This window comes from Molothrus ater, chromosome Z (assembly GCF_012460135.2).
Source record: "Molothrus ater isolate BHLD 08-10-18 breed brown headed cowbird chromosome Z, BPBGC_Mater_1.1, whole genome shotgun sequence".
Lineage (NCBI taxonomy): Eukaryota > Metazoa > Chordata > Aves > Passeriformes > Icteridae > Molothrus > Molothrus ater.
Window position 1 is genome coordinate 4,128,703 of NC_050511.2, and position 21,038 is coordinate 4,149,740.

The 21,038-nt window shown below is 37.0% G+C and overlaps 1 protein-coding gene across 2 annotated transcripts in view; it reads left to right on the forward strand.

The window, feature by feature from the left end:
* RIT2 (Ras like without CAAX 2) overlaps positions 1-21,038 on the forward strand; it is a 174,090-nt gene that overhangs the window by 42,922 nt on the left and 110,130 nt on the right. For both annotated transcript variants that reach the window (XM_036403574.2, XM_036403573.2), the window contains exon 3: positions 7,916-7,972. In XM_036403574.2, the coding sequence (XP_036259467.1) occupies positions 7,916-7,972 (57 nt within the window). The remainder of the gene's footprint in view (positions 1-7,915; positions 7,973-21,038) is intronic.

Sequence of the window (21,038 nt, forward strand, 5' to 3'; positions counted from 1 at the left end):
GGTAAAGCTTTTGGCCAGTTCCTTAAAGGGTATGACAATATAAAAATGGCTGTACTGGGCCACCACAAAGGTGTCTCGAGACTGATCTCCCATCAGTGCATCTAGTCTGTAGGGGTGTTTGGGGAAGAACAGAGTAAAAGACATAAAAACTTCTGCTTGGAAATGCTCACGTCCTCTGGCACTATGAAGATATAAGTACATTTTTGTGGGGTGAGATCTTTGAGTTTACTGCAACCAGTTTTAAAAAAATCAAAGTTTTTGATCTAGCTATACATTGTACCATTTACCGCGTCATGGAGCAATCGTACTATATAAAATAACTATAATCAACCTACAAAAATACCTGATTGCTAGAAAATTTGCTCTGTGTCTCTAGGTACCTGCCCTTTACTCTTTAAATTTCATGAAGTACAATAAAAAATACCAGGTAATAGACATCACACTTCTTCTCACATATCTTTTTGACCCAAATAAATGCTCCTCAGACCACACCACTCCCTTTTTTTTGTTCAGGTGACTAAACCAATCAATTATTTATTCTAAAACATACTGTAATATATATGCAGCATGTGTAGATAAAATAAATGCAAATAAAACCAAAAGAAATACCTTACATACTCCAATCACATAGTCCTTTGAGAGACTGTCACCCAGCCAATAGAGAAAAATGTTCTTAGGAAATTGTAGGAAAACAAACTCAGAAATGCAACATATTTTGTTCAAAGCCATAAAGGCTGAAGATGGGCTGGCTGTGACTTCATTAATTGTATATGAAACTCCTTCAGGTTCTTCTGGTAACCCTCCCACCCCAAGAAGATCATAAATCTAGGGCCATTTAAATTATCCTTATGTTTTAGAAAACAATGATTCCCAGATGAAAATTTCTTCCTGGAAAGCAAAAAGTTTTATAAAGTTTTTGAAAACTAAAGCATGTAATATTTCAGGAAACCAAACCTTCATTTCCAGAACTGATATTAGTTGTGTATCGGATTCTAGATGTCATCCTTATTAAAATGCTATACATTAAATTAACATTTTCCCTACCTGAAACTGAAAATAGAGGGGGAAAAAATCTCCAAAAAAATGTAACATTTCACTGATTCAATCCTTTCACTTAAAAAAACTATTTCAAATCAAAAAGGTTTTTTCTATTTTCCATGTCTGAATCTTGTTCCAGAAGATCCCTCATATGATGCTTAAACATATTTCCTGGTCCATAGCCTAAATTAATTCATAGCTAATATTTCTCATTTGTTTCATAGCAAAATTTTTGTTTAATTTTAATACTTTTTGCTTCTCTCAGTCTTTCTGACCTTGAGTCATTAAACTTGCAGAAACTGAACACAGATGAAATCTCTCAGGTTGCATTTAGAGAATATTGAAATTTCTTTCTCCTCCAAATGTATTTCATAATTATTGGTGTCTCCAGCAACTCTGTTACTGTGAGTATTAAGGTCGTTCATAGAGCTCATTGGATTATTGAAAAAAAACCCAAACCCTGTCTTCACCTCCTACTATTCACAGAATAACAGAATGAAAATATGTTCTGAGTTGGAAGGAACCCACAAGGATCTCTGAGTTCAACTCCTGGTCCTGCATGGCACCATCCCCAACAATCCCACCTTGAGTCTCTGAGAGCATTGTCCAAATTTTGTTGGGATTGGTGCTGTGCCCATTCCCTGGGGAGCTGTTCCAGTGCCCAAACACCCTCTGGGTGAAGAACCTTTCCTGATACCCAACCTAAACCTCCCCTGACACAGCTCAGGCCATTCCCTGGGGTCCTGTCCCTGTCACAGAGCAGGGATCAGATCCTGCCCCTCCTCTTCCCTCACAGGGAGCTGTGACTGCCCTGGGGTCTCCCCTCAGCCTCCTCTTCTCCAGCTGGACAGACCCAGTGCCCTCAGCCCCTCCTTCCCCCCAGGGCTCTTCACCACCCTCATGGCCTCCCTTGGACCCTCCTAAAGGTTTGATATCTTTCTCATATAGAGAAAGGCACCCAAAACTGCTCACAGTGTTCAGGGTGAGGCTGCCCCAGCCCAGAGCAGAGTGGCACAATCCCCTCCCTTGCCCTGCTGGGGATGCTGGGCCTGATGTCCCCAGCACAGGGATGTCCCTCCTGGCTGCCAGGGCACTGCTGACTCAAATTCCACTTCCCACTGACCAGGACCCCCAGGTCCCTTTCCATGGCACTGCTTTCCAGGATCCATTCCCCACTCTGTCTGCACACCCCGGGTTGCTCCAACCCAGGTGCAGCATCCAGCACTTGCCCTTGTTGGGGGCACTCACTTGCTCAGTGTCTGTTGGTTAAAATTCAGTGGGTAGAGGAATAATTGCAAATGATGATTTATCAAATATGCCAATCTAAAAATCCATAATTAGTTATAGGGATATTTGTAATTTTTCCAAGCTAACAAAATAGAAGTAAGCATTACGGTCTTCAGGCATGAACTTCTGAAAAGGCAATACATTTTAGATGACTCCGAAGGTCTTGTGGGTATGAAAGCACCAGACAGATCAGAACTGTTCAAACTCTTTAGTATTTCAGAAATAAAATAGTAGCAATATAGTTCTTGCCTAGTTATTGAAATAGTCCAATTTTGATAAAATATAATTTGTATATATTTATTAATAATCAAATTCTTTATTAAATAATAAAATAAAGTATATCCAACTTGCCCTGACCATGTTTTAGAAAGTTTTTAACATTCCATATAGACAGAGGCAAGGTTGCATGTTAAATTTTTAAATAAAACATATTTATTTATTCTTTTCCCATGACAATGTCTCTTATTATGGTGCACTCTCTGTTTTTAGACTCTGTAGTTTCTTTGACACCTTCTCTATTGTAATAATACCTATGTGCTCTCTTCTTTTTTCATGAACATCATGAAGTAATTCTCAAATCCACTCACTTTACCATATTATATTTTTTTTTTATGTCCATCTTCTATACTGGTCTCATTGAAACCTCAATGTTTATAGAAAACATGGGTTAAGGATCCACTGGAAGGGTGGATCTAAATTAAAATTATGTGAATTCTACCCTGTGGAATCACTGGTCTCTGAGATGCAACTACTGCGGTAATTTTGTTAGAGGGCTTAGGATTTGTACTTTTTTTAGGGCTGTAGGATTTGTGATGAGGGTAAAGATTCTGTTGGAAACAGATTTATTATACCATCACCCAGGAGAATGTCAATATGTGGAAGCTCTTGGGTGAATAAAGAGGGACAGGAAGAATGAAATATTCAGATCAGGGATACTATTGGCATAACAAATATTGTGTAAGCTTGCAACGTACTCTCCAACCTTCAAAAATAAGTGTAGGACTGCTTTCAAAGTTTTTGGTATAAATAAAATTTAGAAAAAATTAGGAGAAGAGTGGGATTCTATTCTATTCTATCTGCTTTCACAGCTGTAGGAGTATCAAAACATTTTTCCTATTGGTTTGTGAGCTCACTCATGATAGCAGGGACCTGGGAAAATGTTAAAATAGACTCTGAAATCTTAGGCTTTTTGTTGCACCTGCGTAAGCAGTATGATAAATGATATAATTGTTAGATGTGATGATTGTTTAGTAACTAAATATAATTATTGTATACTCATAAGAAGAATCATGAGAAACTATGTTAGAAATTTAAGGGGGCACCATGAGAAGCCATGCTTGACTGAAATCTATGTATACAATAGAACAATGTAAGTTTAATAATTAATATGAAAGTTATATAACGATAGAATATAAAAACACGATCATCTGGAATGTATGGTCGGAGTCAGATTTGAGTTGAATACTCCTGACACCCTGAGCTCTCAATAAAAGCACCAGCATATAATCGCTTATGTGATTATGTGTTTCTGAACACTAACATTCACACTTATATATTTTTAAGATTAATTCTTTCTTGAGATTAATTTTATTTTTGCTGTACTGGTTGAAAGGATGCTTCGGAATAAATATGTGACCTCAGCCTTTTTCTAAGCATGGCATTTCCTATTCAGTGGAAAATAAAATAATTTTAAGAGGGATTTAAAATTATATTGAAAGTAGAAGACAGGAGTGGACTAAGTTTATTATTTAAAGGAAACATATCTATTTCTATGCCAGCACAGGTGTAATGTACAGCCTTTTAGATAGTTAATGAACACTGTATGAGCATGTTTGCAAAAAAAAAAAAAATAATCTAAAGGATTTGATCTGAAGGATCTGAACCCCTTTCTTGTTTCAAAAAGACAGGAAAACTTTAAAGTTGCATAGTCACTCATGTATGTCAGGCTTACATTTGCTCAGCTGGGGCAACCTGCATTTGCTTAGCCACAGATGTATATAAAGAAGATGCTATTCATCTGAAACAATGATCCTTTTACTTATCATAGCTTCTGTGTGATGTACATGTCCCATTTAAACGAAATGATCTTCACAGTGTCATAAAATATTCATTAAAATTTTTCAGACAACTTGCAATTCAAAATGTTTCACAATATCTGCTATGGATTAAAAGGGTTTTGCTTGGTTTGATTTGGTTTTTTAACCATTTCTTAACCAACATTGTTTTTACATGTATATATATTTATTCAAGAATCAGTCCTAGGTAAATATTCTATTTTCAAATCCTGCTTTAAAGCCACATTTTGTGCTTTGTTTGTGGCATAAATCAGAATCAAGGGTCCCTAATTTATAGACCTGCAAAAATTTGGTGTAGTATATTTGGATTAACAAAGGAGAAAGTTCACAGAATATTCAATGACAGTTTGAGTTTGTTAGGTGTGAGTGTTAATTTATACGAGGGGGAAAAAAAGGCAATGGGTGTGGAAACCATGGGACCAAGGAGAATATTTTCAACACACAGCATGAAATACCAATACAATTTTTCTGTTAGTTTTCAAAATTAATTCACTCTGGAAAATGACTTTGGAGCTGATGTTAGTAGCAATGAAGAAGCATATTCCAGCTGAGGCAGGTGTCCTGCTGGGAAGCCCAGATAGGGCAGGTCTAATTCCCGAGGTTCCAGCTGAGCTTCTTGGTTTTATGCCAGTGGTGATTGAAGGTCGTTTTCCTTTGGGAAGCACTCCACCAACGTTCAGCCATCATTCAGAGCTAATTTCTGCACATCCAGCAGCCGAGTCTGTGGAATGCCTGGTAGAACTGGACAAAGCTGTTGTTGCACATCAAATGTTTGGAGACTTTGTCCTTTGTTCTCCTGATATAAGGAACTTATTTTTTGTAGCCGCACATCAGTTATTGCTTTCCCTTAGATGAAGTGACCAGCTATGCCTGCTCTAAAAATACTTTCTGAAGTTTGGTATAGCAGAAAATGCAAATTCTTATCTTAAGGAACACACAGAGGAAGATGAATTGCAATTCCCACTACCTGTACACCAATTTCCTTATCTTGCATTTTAATTCAGTGATTAAAAAGATCAGTGTGCACCTCAACTCCTTCTGTATCCTCTTCCTGTGAGAGAGTGCTAAATCCCCGGGTGAGAGGTGACAAAGAGTAAAGAGGCCAAAGAAGTTCCTTCCCCTGGTTATTAGGAGGAGCCTGTGACAAAGGGCTGTCAGGGAAGAAACTGTGGGACAAAATGTGTAAAGAAGGGAGCTTTTACTCATCATTTTCCTGAGGAGATTAATGTAAGGGGTTCTCATTTCATTATTTTGAGCATTTCTCTTGATACCTTTTTCAAATTCTGTACCTCTCCAGATTAATTTTGTATACAATCATAGAAACATAGAACCATTCAGATTGGAGGAGATCTCTGAGATCTTCAAGTCCAGCCATTAACCCAGCACTGCAAAGGCCTCCACTAAACCATGTCCTCACCTTCACGTTCCTTTGGAACACTTCCACTTTTGCATGCCACAATAGAAAATTTGATACTTAATACAACATGATTCTTTCAGTCATGATTATTTCAGTCCCCTTGAATCCTGTGAATTTGATGAGGATATAAATGATGTATTGACTCGTGACTGTCTCAGGCGAGAGGAAAAACATTTACCATGAGTTCTGCCTGTCCTCTGAGAATTTTTGTTTCAATTATAACTACAGATTTTGTGACGCAGGCATAGCTCCAGAAGGAAACAGAATGAGATCAGATGCAGAATAGTTTGGGGTGTTTTTTAAAGAAAAAAAAAATAAAGCTTGGCAAGAAAAAGTAGCAGGTAGTGAAGCAAATTGAATTAATTTGTGGTATAGGGCCTCAGAAAGCTGGAAATGTGTAGGCATAAACCATATGAGCAGCATCTCTGCTAGCTCCTAAGAGCAAAGTAGGCAGATCACATCAGACATGAATTTGTTCTTCATAAACCACTAACAGCAATCAGAACAGAGGTGGCTAAAACTCTGTCACAATTAAAAAAAACCAAAACATATGTCTCTCCTGGAAATAAAAATGTCAAACGTGTATAGTGCTTAAAAGTAATGCATCTGAAAACATGTAATACAGAAGACATGAGTGTGACTGTACACAGATTTATTGCCCTATAATATATATGGACTGAATGAGCTTTTTTTTACACAGTTACCCTCTCTGGGTATCTATGAATTTATAATGCTGCTTCTTAGCATTTATATTTATCTACACTAAAGATGCAATAATTTATTAACATGCTAATAAATGTTTAATACTTCTTCTCTTTATCATTTTATAAAACTATCTCCCAAGCCTCTGTTTCTTAAAAATACAAGAAGGACAAGCATAAAACTAAAACAATGCTGTTTGAAAAGACAAATCTGCATATTTATATGCAGATTTTTAAAATGTCTCTCATCTTGCTCATAACCTCTGCTGTGCATGTTGTTGAAAGCAGCTGAGATGTTCAAGACAAGAGGCAAAATCTCATGTTGGATTTCTTGTTTTGTGACTGATAGTTATGTTTCAGGTAGGCTACCTTTTTAAACAACTATCTATATAGTAGCTGTAGATGAATTTTAATGCCAGAAAAAATAGAAAGAAAATGGTTTAAAAATCAAACAGTATTTTTAAAATTCTCTTTGACCCTTTTTCCCCCTTCTATTTAATTAGAATTCACATATTTTACTTTTAAAAGTTTTTTTTATTTCTAACTGTCATTGTTTGGGAGATTCAAATTATTTGAAATTCAAATTTATGAGGAAAAAACAACACAGAAAATGTAAATTCCCAAGTTCATCTAATAGCTGATGATGTTATTGTAGTCACTGAATAGCCAAGTTTCTTTCATGGTTTTTCAAGGCCCATGAACTTCAGATGTTATGTTGGGCAGGACATGAAAGTTTATGTGTTTCTACATAAATTGGAATTTCACTTCCAATTCATAACTTTCCACCTATTTCACTTTCCACTTTCATAGCTTGCCACTTATTCCAAATGGCAGAATGCAGTTTTCCTGAAGTCTCATGTAACTTTCCTAAAAGCAATTAATATTCAGTCATGGAACAGTCTCTTCAGAAGAAAGGTTCTCTGGGTGGTTAAGAGAAGACTTCACCTCTTGCATCAAGTTTAATGAGTTAGGTATTGCTAAATACATCAGAAATCAAATTAGGCACTCCAGTAGGTGGCATTTTGTAGCACTATGAAAACCTTTATAAATCAGTCTTGTAAATCATGTTTTATGTTTTTGTCATAGTAATTTTAATCTGAATGCAATATCAGATTAACAGTATTTACCAAGTGTTAAAAACTTTGTACACAGGAGTGGTACAATGAAGTTTGGAAATTAAGACTATTAAAGAGGTTTAATTAATATTTTTCTTCGTTTATCAGCTCTCAGTTATCAACGGAGAGCCAATGCATTGTTGCAGAAGTAGATATAGAACAAAATTGCGCTCACAATCTGAGTTGATACTTGCATGAGTGACTTATCCATGTGTTGTTCTGGCTGTTTCTATTCCATGGTGGTGATATAATTATTTTTTCTTCCCTCTCTTTCCTCGGCAGCAATGACAATGCAGTTCATCAGCCATCGATTCCCTGACTACCATGACCCAACTATAGGTGAGTATAGGTTTTTCTCCCCTTCATCCCCTTCAGTTTCTCTGCCTGTGTGAGACTGGGAGATATTGTATTTGCTGGGAATGTCTTGATGAAGGCAGGAGTGATGAATTTGACTCTGTTCTCAGAAGGTTAATTTATTACTTTATAATACTGTATTATATTAAAGAATATTATATTATACTGAAGAATACAGAAAACATACTTACTGAATGCTAAAAACTCGTGATTCTTTCCAGAGTCACAACACAGCTTGGCCCTGATTGGCCAAAGAGTCAAAATAACTCACACCAGAATCTAATAAAACAATCACTTGTAAGTAAACAATCTCCAAACACATTCCACATGTGAGCACAACACAAGAGAAGCAAATAAGGAAAACATTGTTTTCCTTTTCTCTGAAGCTTCTCAGCTTCCCAGGAGAAAAATCTTGGGCAAAGAGATTTTTTCACAAAATGTGAATGCTACAGTGAGAGAGTGAGAAGCTGTTTCTAAAAGGCCCTTAGATAGAAGCAAGATTTTCAAGCTTTAGATTACACCTTAATTTTGTGATGACAATCGAGTTGTGTCATGGCCTTACCATAGATACTTTTTCCTGATGCTCTTTGTGCAAAATCTCTTTCAAAAACAGGGTTCTGCCATTTATGTGTTGTAACTATTAATATCATGCATTTATAACTACAGAATATGAAACAAAATCGCTAAAGAAGGTGAAAAATCCAATCTGGAGTGGGATATGTTTGTCTGATTTTTAAAGTTCTGTTATTTTAGTGCTATTTCCCATATTAAAGTCTTAGCTGACCTCCTCTAGGAACATAAAATGACTACTCAATCAAATGGAGTTGTGCTCTGGGACTAGACACTCTGCTAATTTTGTTGGATTTACCTACTTTATAAACTTGTGAATATAGAAATTCACATATATCTGTTTTACACTATATGAGAATACATGTTTTTATCTGAAATAAACTTTAAATGCTGAGTGACTATCAGAATTGCATATTTATTAATTTAAGAGTGCCTTTATTACTTAGTTTTACTTATACTTACATTTATACACACTATCCATATGAAATATTTAATTATAACAAGGAAATGATGACAGAACTGGGTCCAATAAGTGGAGAAAGCACGAAAACCATCTGCATTTCCCAAGATTTCTTTGGGGGAAAAAAGAGAAATCAGTTCCTCTCAGACAAAAAAAATTTTTGTTTTCTTTGAAATTTTCAAGTATTTCAAACTCATCTTTAACTTCTATAAAATTATTGTATCGCTCCACAGAGCAGACAATGACAGTTTTAATTTTTATCTGTTATTTCTATAGTATTCCACATTTCCTGGATTTTAACTCTTGGTAAATGGTTGTAACTTAAATAATGAAAAAATATGTAAACTCTTCATGTCACTAGAAATTTTACAGCTGTTAAAAAAAATTGCAAAACACCAATGGGATGTGTCATCTCTAAAGAAGGCAAAACTACTGCGGAATTGCTACAAATTCATTTGTTTTTCTCAGGAAAAAAAAAAAGAAACCATTAAATCTAATTGGAAAAGAGGAACAGTATTAGTTATCGACACCACTAACTTATGTACGTACATCCATCTTTATTATTAGGTATTCACCTGCCATCAATATTTATTCCTATGTTGTATCTCATCATAATCTTAACTTATTGGTCTCTAGACAACACCACAATATGCATAATAGATAATCATCCTTCAAGAGAAGGAAAGCTTATATGGTGCATTCAAAGTACATACTGCAGGAATGCCTTGAGGACTTGATCAGGATGAAGGTCTCCTTGGGTGAGAAAGTGTTTCTACTCAGTAAAACCAGCACTAAAGAAGAGGAGAGAGGCTAAAAGTGAACAGGGAATTATTGAATTCCATCTCAGCCAGCTGGCTAGACACAGAACTGGAAGTACAAGTTTTTCTCTTCAGCACTTCTCTTTCTCAGAACATGATGAGGACCTCCTGAAAGAGTCATATTACTATCTAGGCTCTAAAACACATACCAAACAGAAGAGAATGATCTTGGGCTAAGTATGTATGTTTTTCCTTAGGTAAATTTGTGTATGACCCCTTAAAATTGTACATAAAACCAAAAAACAAGTAGAAGGAATCACTTGCTGTCACATCTCTAATAACAAACTCATAATTTTCAAACTAAAGCCCACTGAAAAAGTTTATACTGTTGAGATTGGTTTTACTACTTTTAAGCTACTGGTCTCACCTCACAGAATTAATCTCATGTTTAGTTACACATCCTGTAGTAACGATATTTTTACTATTTAACCCATCAGCCTAAAGAAAATAAGGGAATCCAAAATGAGCACTTCCAGGACCAAGACTGTGCTGATTTCAGGGGAAAAGGTTATTCCTCTAAAGTCATGAGGAGATAAACACAAATGCTTTGTGTCACGGGGAAGTTATCGTCTAAGATCAGAGCAGTGATGTCTCCAGCCAGAGTTTTGTTTCTCACTGTAACCCAGCAGCAGATGATGCAGAAATTACAAAATGGGCCACATATGAAATCTATATTCAAGCTGTCTGAGTGACAAAGCAAAAAATTAAATACAATATTTCTTCTCTCTCTGAGATCCCTGATCTCTCTGGATATGAATTTATTGCCTTTTCCTTGTACCATGCATTCCAGGCCCCTTCAATTCCTCAGCAATTTTTAGCTTGTTTATGGAACCTATGTGCTGTCCTGAACATTTATGGGCACATGGCCTCCCTTTTTTTTTGGGGTACTTCTTTGGAAATAAATAGTTCTGTGTACCTGCAGTTTCATTTTTCTGGGCATTTTTAAGGAAGAGAGGTTCCTGTGGAAGTCACTGAATGGGTGATCCTGTCCAGAAAAAAATTTCAATAGTGTGTTTAAATTATAATCCACAGATTTCCAGTGTTAACCAAAGTATTGAGACTACAGTTCTTCAGCTGAGCACTAAGATAAGGTGGATTGTTTCATTTGCTTGACATGTACAAAAGACTCTAATAAATACCCACCTAATTTTTTTCTGATGTTCTTGCACTACCTATTACGTTCTCTTTGTTTTCTATGATATGACATTGTGGTGGCAGTGACCATGATGCTTAACTGTGCAAATTTAGACAAGATTTAAAGAGGTAGTGCTGACAGAATTGATGCTGTCCCTCCTTGCACTTGATGGGAGTTTTTCTAATTAATTTTCCTAAAACAAATAGATGGTAGTGAAAAAGAGGGGCTATTCTAAATAGCATCATTGTCCCTGAAATCCCATAAGTCTATCACTTTCAGTTTTAAGGGCAAGCTGTTGATGACCCTGGGGCTACCAAAATATTGATAATCACTTTATAATTTTAAACTTTTCATTGCCCATTTTAAGCATTGGCATGGAAGTAGAATACTAATTTCAGCTGGTTTTCGTTTCTGTGGATTCCTGTGAAATAGTTTGTTATACATACATATACTTCAAATGTGTTAATTTTGATCTTGAAAGGGCTATGCAAATAGGTTTAGAATTATTTACATGTCTTTTCTCTCTATATTTATGATTTATGTAGACTTTTGAAGAATTTAACGGATGTTGTGTGCATACACATAAATACAGAACTAGATGTGTCAGTATTCATTTAAAATATAGAGTAAACATTGATTAAAAAGTTAAATGCTACCTGAATTGCTAATTTTAATGCTGTCGCTTTGAGTTTAATACTACTTCAAGATCAAATGTGTATAATGGTCATATTTTAGGTCTGCTACAAGCATTGCAGTTCAAAATTTTGAGACAGAAACATATTACTTTTATAAGTAAAGGGGGAGAGGAAGGGTAAAATTAGTATTAGACTGTATGTAAGAAAAAAACCCAGAATTTAGCACTTTGTGAAAATTAAATTATTTTAGCGCGCATTTAATATTTAATTGTAGTCAACAATGGGCATAAATTCCAAGTGGCAGTGGATGTGATAATTTTCTGGAACAAATGGCTAAGAGCAATTTACAGTCTGCACCGTCTTTGGCAACATCACAGAGAGTTAATGCAAGTGGAGTGTCAGGAAAGGAAACACGACATCGAGCAGCAAACTGGACAGGCTCCAAGATGCTCATTAACCATGTGACTAATCTTAAAATGAATACATAATGCAAACGAGATGCGAGAGCAGCTTCCTGTTTTGGTGAGATATCACTGCATGAGATTGTGTCAAATGAGCAGTTGAGGGCATTAAGGCTGTGTCAATGTCAAACTCTAATTGAAATGGGTGTGGGATGGAAAGCACTCTAGCATTAAGCACATGAATTTCCATGAGGTTCCCTAACGAAGTGCTGCATTCACCAATGCATCAAATAAAATAGCATTTACTCATCTTTAATAAGATGTTGGAAGCGCGGGGGTGAAATTTCAGACAAAAAAAAATGCAAAATGTAGCTGGAAATAATCTAGGTTTATATAATGAGTACCAAAAAATGTGAAATGAAGATTTTATTGGTTTTGAAGGTACAATAATGAAAAAGTATAAAGCAAGGGAAATACAAACTCATTAAAATTTAAAGAGGACAATGGTGGGACACATCTGCTAGATCTGGGTAGAGGCATATTGCCACAAAAGTTCTATTCACATTTGTATTTAGGGTACAAAAAGTTTCCAGAACATTTCTGCTCTTATATAAAATGTGAATGCATGTGTAGACCATCCCTAAATTAATTCTCATTCTCTTTCTTTATATAGAAAATAAAATATTTAGATTGGACTGAGCAGATCACAACTAGATTTGAGCCCCAAAATTGTTTGTTTTCTTTTTTGTTTCCTTTTTTTTCTTTCATTCATCATTCTCCATATATTTATTGGCCTTATCTGAGGTGGCATAAAAAATTCATATAAAATGATCAATTTGTCTCCAAGGACTGTCTCCCAAGGGTATTCACACTGATTATGTAGATGTAGCAATATTGCCTCTATTTTCCATATTCATCATTGTTCAAAAGAAGAAATGAAGAATGTACAAGAATACTGGTGCATGCCTTTGAACCATATTCTTAAATTTGTGTTTTTAGTTTTCATTTTGCTTTCTGTTGGTATTATTTGCATTATTAAGAGATTAATAATCATTTTGGTGCAAAGAATTTTGACTTAAGTATATCAAAAAGAGCAGAGATTATGGATACTCTGAATAAGGCTCAACTTTAGACATCCAAATTATAAATTCTGCGCATGAATCATGTATCTTGGTTCCAATTATGTGAGATTCAGGGAGATTTAAGGGTGGAGATTCAGTTCTTTGCTCACTTCCTTTATCACAGTTTGTGGGAGCCATTTGAGATCCTCTGGAGCATGTCCAGAGAAGGGAACGGAGACGGGAAAGGGTCTGGAGCACAGGTCTGGTGAGAAGTGACCAAGGGAGATGTGGGGCTCAGCCTGGGGAAAAGGAGGCTCAGGGGGGACCTTGTGGCTCTGCAAAACTCCTGACAGGAGGAGACACCCAGTGGGAGGGTCGGGCTCTGCTCCCAGGGAACAGGGACAGGACAAAAGGAAAGGGCCTCAACATGCTCCAGAGAAGGTTTACATTGGATAAATATATTTTTTTCCCCCTGAAAGGGTATTAAGCAGTGGTACAGGCTGTTGGGGCAGTGGTGGAGTCACCAGTCTCCACCCCTAGAAGGATTTAAAATCCCTGTAGGTGTGGCACCAGGGGACATGGGTTAATGGTGAGTTTGACAGTGCTGGGCTAACAGCTGGACTCAGTGATCTCAGGGCTCTTTTCCAACCTAAAGTCTTCTGTGAAGTATTCTGTAAAGAACTTGGTTCAGGATCCCCACCCAGAAGGCTGTAGATCTTCCAGAGAGCCTGTGTGGCTGATATCTGTCCCCCTGTGAGTGTGACACAGGATCACCAGAGCCCTTCTAGTCCAGTGAATGAAAACCAGAAAACATTCCCAAGAGCATATCAAACATCCAGACTCCAGTATGGACAACTAGATAGCATCTACACTTCAGGGTGAGGAGATTTTAGCTACCTACCTTGCATATAGACAAATGCTCTGTAGGTTTCTAAATCTAGATGCCTGAAGCTAAATTGTGGAGCATTCTCTGACAGCTTGTCAGAACGAGGACCTTCACAAATCACTGTGATACCTCTCAGAGTGTCTGGATAGAGGAAAATGAAGTGTGAGATATGCTGTGCACCATCCTTGCTAAGGTGGCAAAAGAAAGGAGAACATTGTCGTCTGGCAGTGTAGATTCTTTCATAGTAAGAGGAAAAAAAAGCCATGCATAGAAAAGCAGGGAGTAGCATCAAGAAATTAAGAATGGAAAAAGTCCCCAAAGGGCTCAGTTAGTTTAGATTTCAAGGAGGCAATAACACACCTTCTGCTTAGTATTACTATTTCATCCCACTATGAAAGGAAATACAAATTATTTGAAAGTACAGAGAGGGGAGACTGGAAAATCACAGCAGATTTTTCTCTCTCTGATGAAAACAATTTGACTTGAAAGCCAAAAATAGTCCTATTTCTCTTTGAGATACTTCTTTTTAAAATGCAGTATTTTTTCTTTAAAGTGCACATTAACGATAGTGGGATAATCTCTCAACATTGCAGCACGAGATACGTTTGTCTTAGATAAAGTCTCAGATCATGAAGAAATTTGATTCTTTCTGTTGAGAACTTCAGTATTTTTCTTGTTAAAGGACTAGTCTGGTCCTGTTCTAAACATGCTGTGTTACTCAGACACATAATCTCCTTCTCTAACGTTAAACTTTCCTTCTCTGAACTTTGCCTTCATAAGGCAGCTATTCAGTCCTGAATTGTTTTCAGACTTCATACAAAAAAGTATAAAACAAGAAGTTGCATTTTTCTCTCTGCACTCAAGGGGAATCACCCCTGAAATCCTGGTCATAATTTTGATGTCCAGCATTCAGGTTTTCTTACACATATGACTCTTGGAATTATTTTTAGGGCTGTTTACATCAGGTGACAGCTCTTTTTCGATTAACATTTTCAAACACCAGGGAAACGTTGCTTAATCTAACAATTTTCTTTTAGCAACATCTCTGATATAAGCAATATCAGAGAAGCAAATGCAGTCAGTGCCTTTTTAGAGAGTAAGAACCCCAGGGGGCTGATTCTCCAGTCATCATCTCCCCTCTGAAGTCACCAAACACCTCCTCAAAGTTTGGAATATTGGTCAGAGCACCTTGAAGAGAATTTTGGCTTGCACTTCAGCCTTGGCAATGCAGTGATACGTGTCTATCTCACGTGCCCATAGAAAACTGAACGCAGCAGCTCTGCTGGCAGATTCACTTCAGGCACAGCAGTGCCAGAGAGCAGCCACAGCTGTGAGCCCCTGCTTCACCATGCTGTGAAGTCTCAGAGGAGGAAATAGTGTAGAGATCAAGTGTAGAGCCATCTATCTAGAACTATTAATATTATAATATATTAATATAAAAGGATATTAGTACCTCCATGTAGATATTAATACCAGGAGCTATTCTTTACCCTAAAGCATGAGCAAGGATTGATGCATGAGCTAGGAGCAGATGCTGGAGACTCTGAAACAGTCTGTACTTTTGTGAGATGAAATAAGCCAAATCTTAAAACTCATTTGTGAAGGAAAAGAGAAAATCCCACTCTTCATCTCCGCCCTTTTCCCAGTCTCACTGGCTCTCTGGTGTTCATTGAACAGTTTTTCAAGCTGATTCAGTAGTATTCAGAAAGAAAATTAAGCCACCCCAACATGGAATAGCTGCCTGACAGGTTACTGAGTTAAAAAATTTGATGAAAAAATAGTTCTCAGTGCTCAAATAGTCAAAAGGGATCATGTAGAAAGAAATATGTTGAAAAGGCGGTATAAGTGAGAATGAAAGAGATCAGAAATCTCAGGGGAGGTGTGAAAACCCAGTCAAGCATCTCATGCATTCACTCTCAGACACCATTCCATGAGCCAAAATTCCTTCACAAGTTGATCCCTGTTGTCAAAAATATCAGTGGCAATTACCTGTGCCATGGTGTGAGATTCCTTGGGCTATTGAACATCTCCAAATGAGGAAAACTGGTTAAATGGTCTTGTGACCTTTCATGGCTCTATATATCCTCAGCTGGAGCATTTATCTAATCAGAATTACCTTAAATTACAATCTGGCTGGCGATATGACTTCCCTTTCTCCATTGTTTTAGAAATTAAGAAAACAAACAAATTACTCTATTTTGAGTCAGACCTGGCAGGTGGTGAGTGGCGGTCAGTAGAGTTAAATCCAGTTGGTAGACAGCTATGAGGGGTGCTATGATTTTATGATCCTATTTATCCAAAATCTCTGCTCAGAAGGGCTTACTATGTCTGGAAGAGGACAGAAAATTAGAAAATTGTTTACCCTGTGTGCTGCCATGAGAGATCTATGCTTGTCTCATGTTCACATGCAAAAAAGGACCAATACCCCTTAGCTGCTAATGGTTCATATTTATTATTTTCCATACTCCCATTAATTTTCTTTGTGCTGGAAGAAAAATATATTCCTGCCTTGGCTGTCTTCTCTTCACTGAAAAGGGTCAGTGGAGGATCAAAGTATGGTATATTACCCTTCTATTTCTTCTGGAAACCTGAGATTAATTGTATATCTGCTAAATACAGAAAGAATATATAATATAGAAGTGTGACTTGGTGTTTGTTCTTCTTAAGCATTGATTAGTCAGATTAAAACTGAGAGAGGAAGAAAAGAACCTTTTCTTATAAATGTGGCAATACAAAAGCATTGCTTTGTTATATTTTTATAATAATAACAAGAATAATTATAGTAATGAAACATTTTTATTAAAATTATTTTATTATATCTTCTATATTCAGAGTGTAGAAAGTCAGTCAAGAATAGAAACCATTATTAATTTTTTTTTTGTCTGTTCTACACAAAACAGTCATTTTTTTTCTTCATACCAGCTTTTTACAGGGCAGAAGACCTCCAATTCAGCAATGGGTGGTTTTGGTTTGACTCCACCAAAAAAATATTTGCTTCCCCTGTTTTGATCCACCAAGTCTCTGATTGATAAATCCAGTAGTTTGAAGCAGAAAAAAAGCTTAAATGGTTCTGCTGACAGAAGAGAATATTCTCAGAGCTCAGGTCTTCCGTCCTCCTCTCAGACCTACAATTATACCCTAATATAAATGCAAAAAAGAAAACTGGGGCAATATCTCCTTCTTAGGTTCTTCTCTGGTCTCTTGTAGTATCACTGGCACACTTTCACTGGGTTGAGCTCCTTATATGAACTGTGAAATTCAGCTCTGAACCTTTAGATCCTGACTGATTTTGGCTGCAGGAAAGCTCTGCATCCGGATGGTGACATCAAAAACAGGAAAGTTTCTATTTTTATCCAGAACTGCTATCCACAGTGAAGTCACAAACATATTGTAGTTTCTGATTAGCTGTGTAAGTATGCAAAGTGATAGAGCATGATTATCTCACCCTAACCTCTAAATCTCGTGTTAGTTAGATGAATAATTCTTTGAAATATGAAATACAATAAAGAAGGCCTAGATTCTTGGGGCTAAAGTGGGGTGGAATGTCATGTTTTGTGGCAGATGAGAATGTCCAGTGTCATGGGAATTATATGGCTGAAGCTGGGGTGAACACCAAACTCACTCTGTGGCCTTAGCCCTGTAGCTCTGCCACGGGTGTCACAACCCTCATTTGGTGATTGCAATTACCATTAATAACCTGTAATTAGCACTAGGGTCATGAACTTAGAAGGACCTGAAGCGAGAGTTGCAGCCCATGAATAGGGAAAACTTGCTTACTTGTGTCCTGAATATTGTGATTAGCAAAATTATTCCACAAATGATTTTTGAAATTGAAAGAGATGCCTATGCCACGGTTTTCTAGAGGCAGATGATTTATCACGCTCAATTCAAAATTCCTCATCGCAGGACAAATGTTTCCATTAACCTTTCTTTCATGGAAGCCAGCAGCCATCTACACCTTACTAAATCCAAGGCACCATCCGTGCTAATAACCATGCAGACGTAGCCAACTTGCTAATTACTTCCCCTGAAATGACAAGAAGTGAATTCGTAGCCCTCAGATTCTCCCACTCAGTAGCACAAGCACGGACTTGAAAGAGTGGTGAAATTGCTACCTGCTATTCTTGTTCCCCAAGATAAGGGTACTTGGACTCCTGTTAATTATCATGTTTTGATTAAACAGGATTACTTTGTTCGCTTTTTTCATGCACGCCTTTGGATAAAAAGAAATTTTTCTGGAAGCAGAGGAAGTAATGATATGCTTTTATTAAATATTAGTAGCATTATCTACATTGCAAGCAGTTCCTAACAGTGAGTGGAATGGTTTGTCTGAGTTATCTTTAACCTTAAGTTGCAAAATTGCTAACTTTTGCAGAGAAATTTTAATTTCTCTGTAAGAGCTAGCTCTGAGAAAAATAGCTTTATTCACTCATGTGGGGGATGCTTAACAATTAAAATTTAGCCTGTTTGGAGGACTACACTGCAAGTTCTGATGAAGACTTGAGCAAGTTTTCTAGGCAACAAACTTTGTCCTATACAATGATTAACACAAAATTGGTCACATATGTGCACATTTGCAGGTTAAAATCATAAATGGTAGCTTGGTTGATAACAGCATTTGCATCATAACTGAAAGCTGCTTCACTGGACCAAATTATTCAGATCAACTGCATCATCTTTTACTTAAATCCATGCTGTGTCCCAGGAGAAAGTTATCATTTAAAGGAGGTGACTAAACACAGAAGAATTCTGTGTTTCATAATGTGTTACTATGTAAGAATGGAATGAGTTTGTCCATCCATGTGCTTGGGGAACTGAAGGAAGAGGAGTGCATTATTATTTTCTAGATTTCATCCTGGTTATATAAATTGTAAAATAAATTTGATCTTGATCAGAACTTGTAACCACTCTGTGGCCTTGTGAAAAAGCATTTTGCTTTAATTAATAACAATTTTGTTTTGGAGGGGAAAAGGCTTATCTGTGACTAGAAAATAAAATGTTGCAAACAGCAAAAAACTAATATATAGTATAGTATTATGAAAATACTGTTTCTGTAGAAGGAGATATTTGCATTGGTGTTTTTTGTGCTTAATTTTCAATCTGCTAATGGTGCTATTATTTTTCTCTGGACTGGATAGCCACATATACTGTTATGCTCACATACAGTTCTGTAATTCATAAACCTTGGGCCCTGATGACAGAGATCTGACTGGATGCAAGGTGCTGCAAGACCAGAAAAGATAGCAAGGAGTTTGCCTTGCTGGCTACCAAGGTTTATATTTTTACCTCCTTTGTCTGGAAGTAGGTTTCTTACCTTGAATTTTCTATTGTATGTTGTGCTTTGTACCCTTGTTGATTACTCCATATAGAAGAAATTCATTCCCATGCAAAATTGTTCAGCACAATCATTCTTAATTTTAGTTCTTCTTGAAAGCCAGGCAGGCCATTTCTTCCTTTTCCAGCTGCTTTAATAAACCTGCTTTAATGAGGTTAATAAACCTCATGATCATAAGAACCCGAAGGGAGAAGAGCAACTAAATTTAACTGGATCAAAGGTCAATTCCCTCAGATTTCTGATCACACAAAACATTTTAGAGCACAGAAAATGCTGTTGGTTTTTTTCTTTTCCTTTTTTTTTTACTTACCATGACTAAGTGAGATTAAGCTGCTTTTGCTTCCATTGCTTTTCAGCAAAGAATGAAAGGGCACCACAGTAATGAAACAGCAAGCTGACATTCAAGAAGAGGTTCTTGAACACATCTGTAGGTAAAACTGAAAAAAGGAAAAAAAAACCCATAGAAGATGGATTGTGCAATGGATAACCCATTTCCCAATTTAAAAGGCACTGAGTGCATTTCAGGTCACCAAGAAAACTGGCATGTACTTAGCCAAAACTGAAAATCAATCAGGCTGCTTCAGCAGCTCAGTGTTATCAGTCCTGCCCTGCAGAGCACAGCTCTGAAACATTAGGCAGCCCAACAAGAGGGAGAAAGTTAATTTGAGAGCAGCTGTTTTAAGACAGATACATAATGGCATTAGGAGAGGAGCACTGTGGTGAGGTGAGAGCTGAACAGAAATGCCCATTAGGCTGAGGAAGCTTTTAGGTGAATTATTGGAAGCAGATGCAGCCAAAGCCTGAGGTAAAGGAGTCAGAGAAGAGTATAATGAAGGTGGATGCTAAAAATGACTAATAATGAATACTGAGGCTGCATGAGACACTTACCAGGCCTAAATTGAAGTTTTTATTCTGCTGCGGTGGTTCTGGATGTTCATCAGGTTTCCAGAGGTGTTCAAGGGAAGTGAACATCCCTGGAAGTATTAAAGGTTGGGCAGGGCTTTGAGTAGCTTTAGTCTGATGGAAGGTGTCCCTTCCCATGGCAAGGAGAGTTAGAACAAGATATTTTTAGGTCCCTCCCAAATCAAACAGTTCTGTGATTCTATGGTTCTATGCACTGTGCCCCTCTAAGCATTTAGACACCACTTTTCATTGATTAGGATTAAATGAAGAGGTTTGTTTGAGGATCTGGATGTAATCTCGTTGTGCTTCTGCTTTCCATTGAAGATATTAGCAGTTCCTGTATTAGGAGGACAAAATCAACTACAAGATGTTCTGCACTTTTGTTTTCAAACATAGACTATAGAATCATTACATTTTTTTGGGTTTTTTTTTAATTGGTTTTATTCGCATCTTCACCCCTTGAAATTATGAATTAACTTATGAACTGCACAATCATAGAAAAAATTTCATTGGAAGGGACTCCAAACATCATTCATTCCAGCTGCTCTGCCATGGGCAGGGACACCTTCCACTGGACCAGGTTTATCCAAGCCCCATCCAACCTGGCCTTGAACACTCCCAGGGATGGGGCAGCCGCAGCTCCTCTGAGGAACATGTGCCATTTAGAACTCAGGGATAATATTTATGTACCATTGGAGGAACAGAAACCTCTAAAAAAGAACACAGCAATTAGTTAAAAGCATGTAATGACACTGAACAAAGGCTAAGTAAAGGAAATATTGTGTTTTCAATTGAAACTAGGGAGAGATGGAATCTACAGCTGTGATATGCATTTGAATTTAGCAAG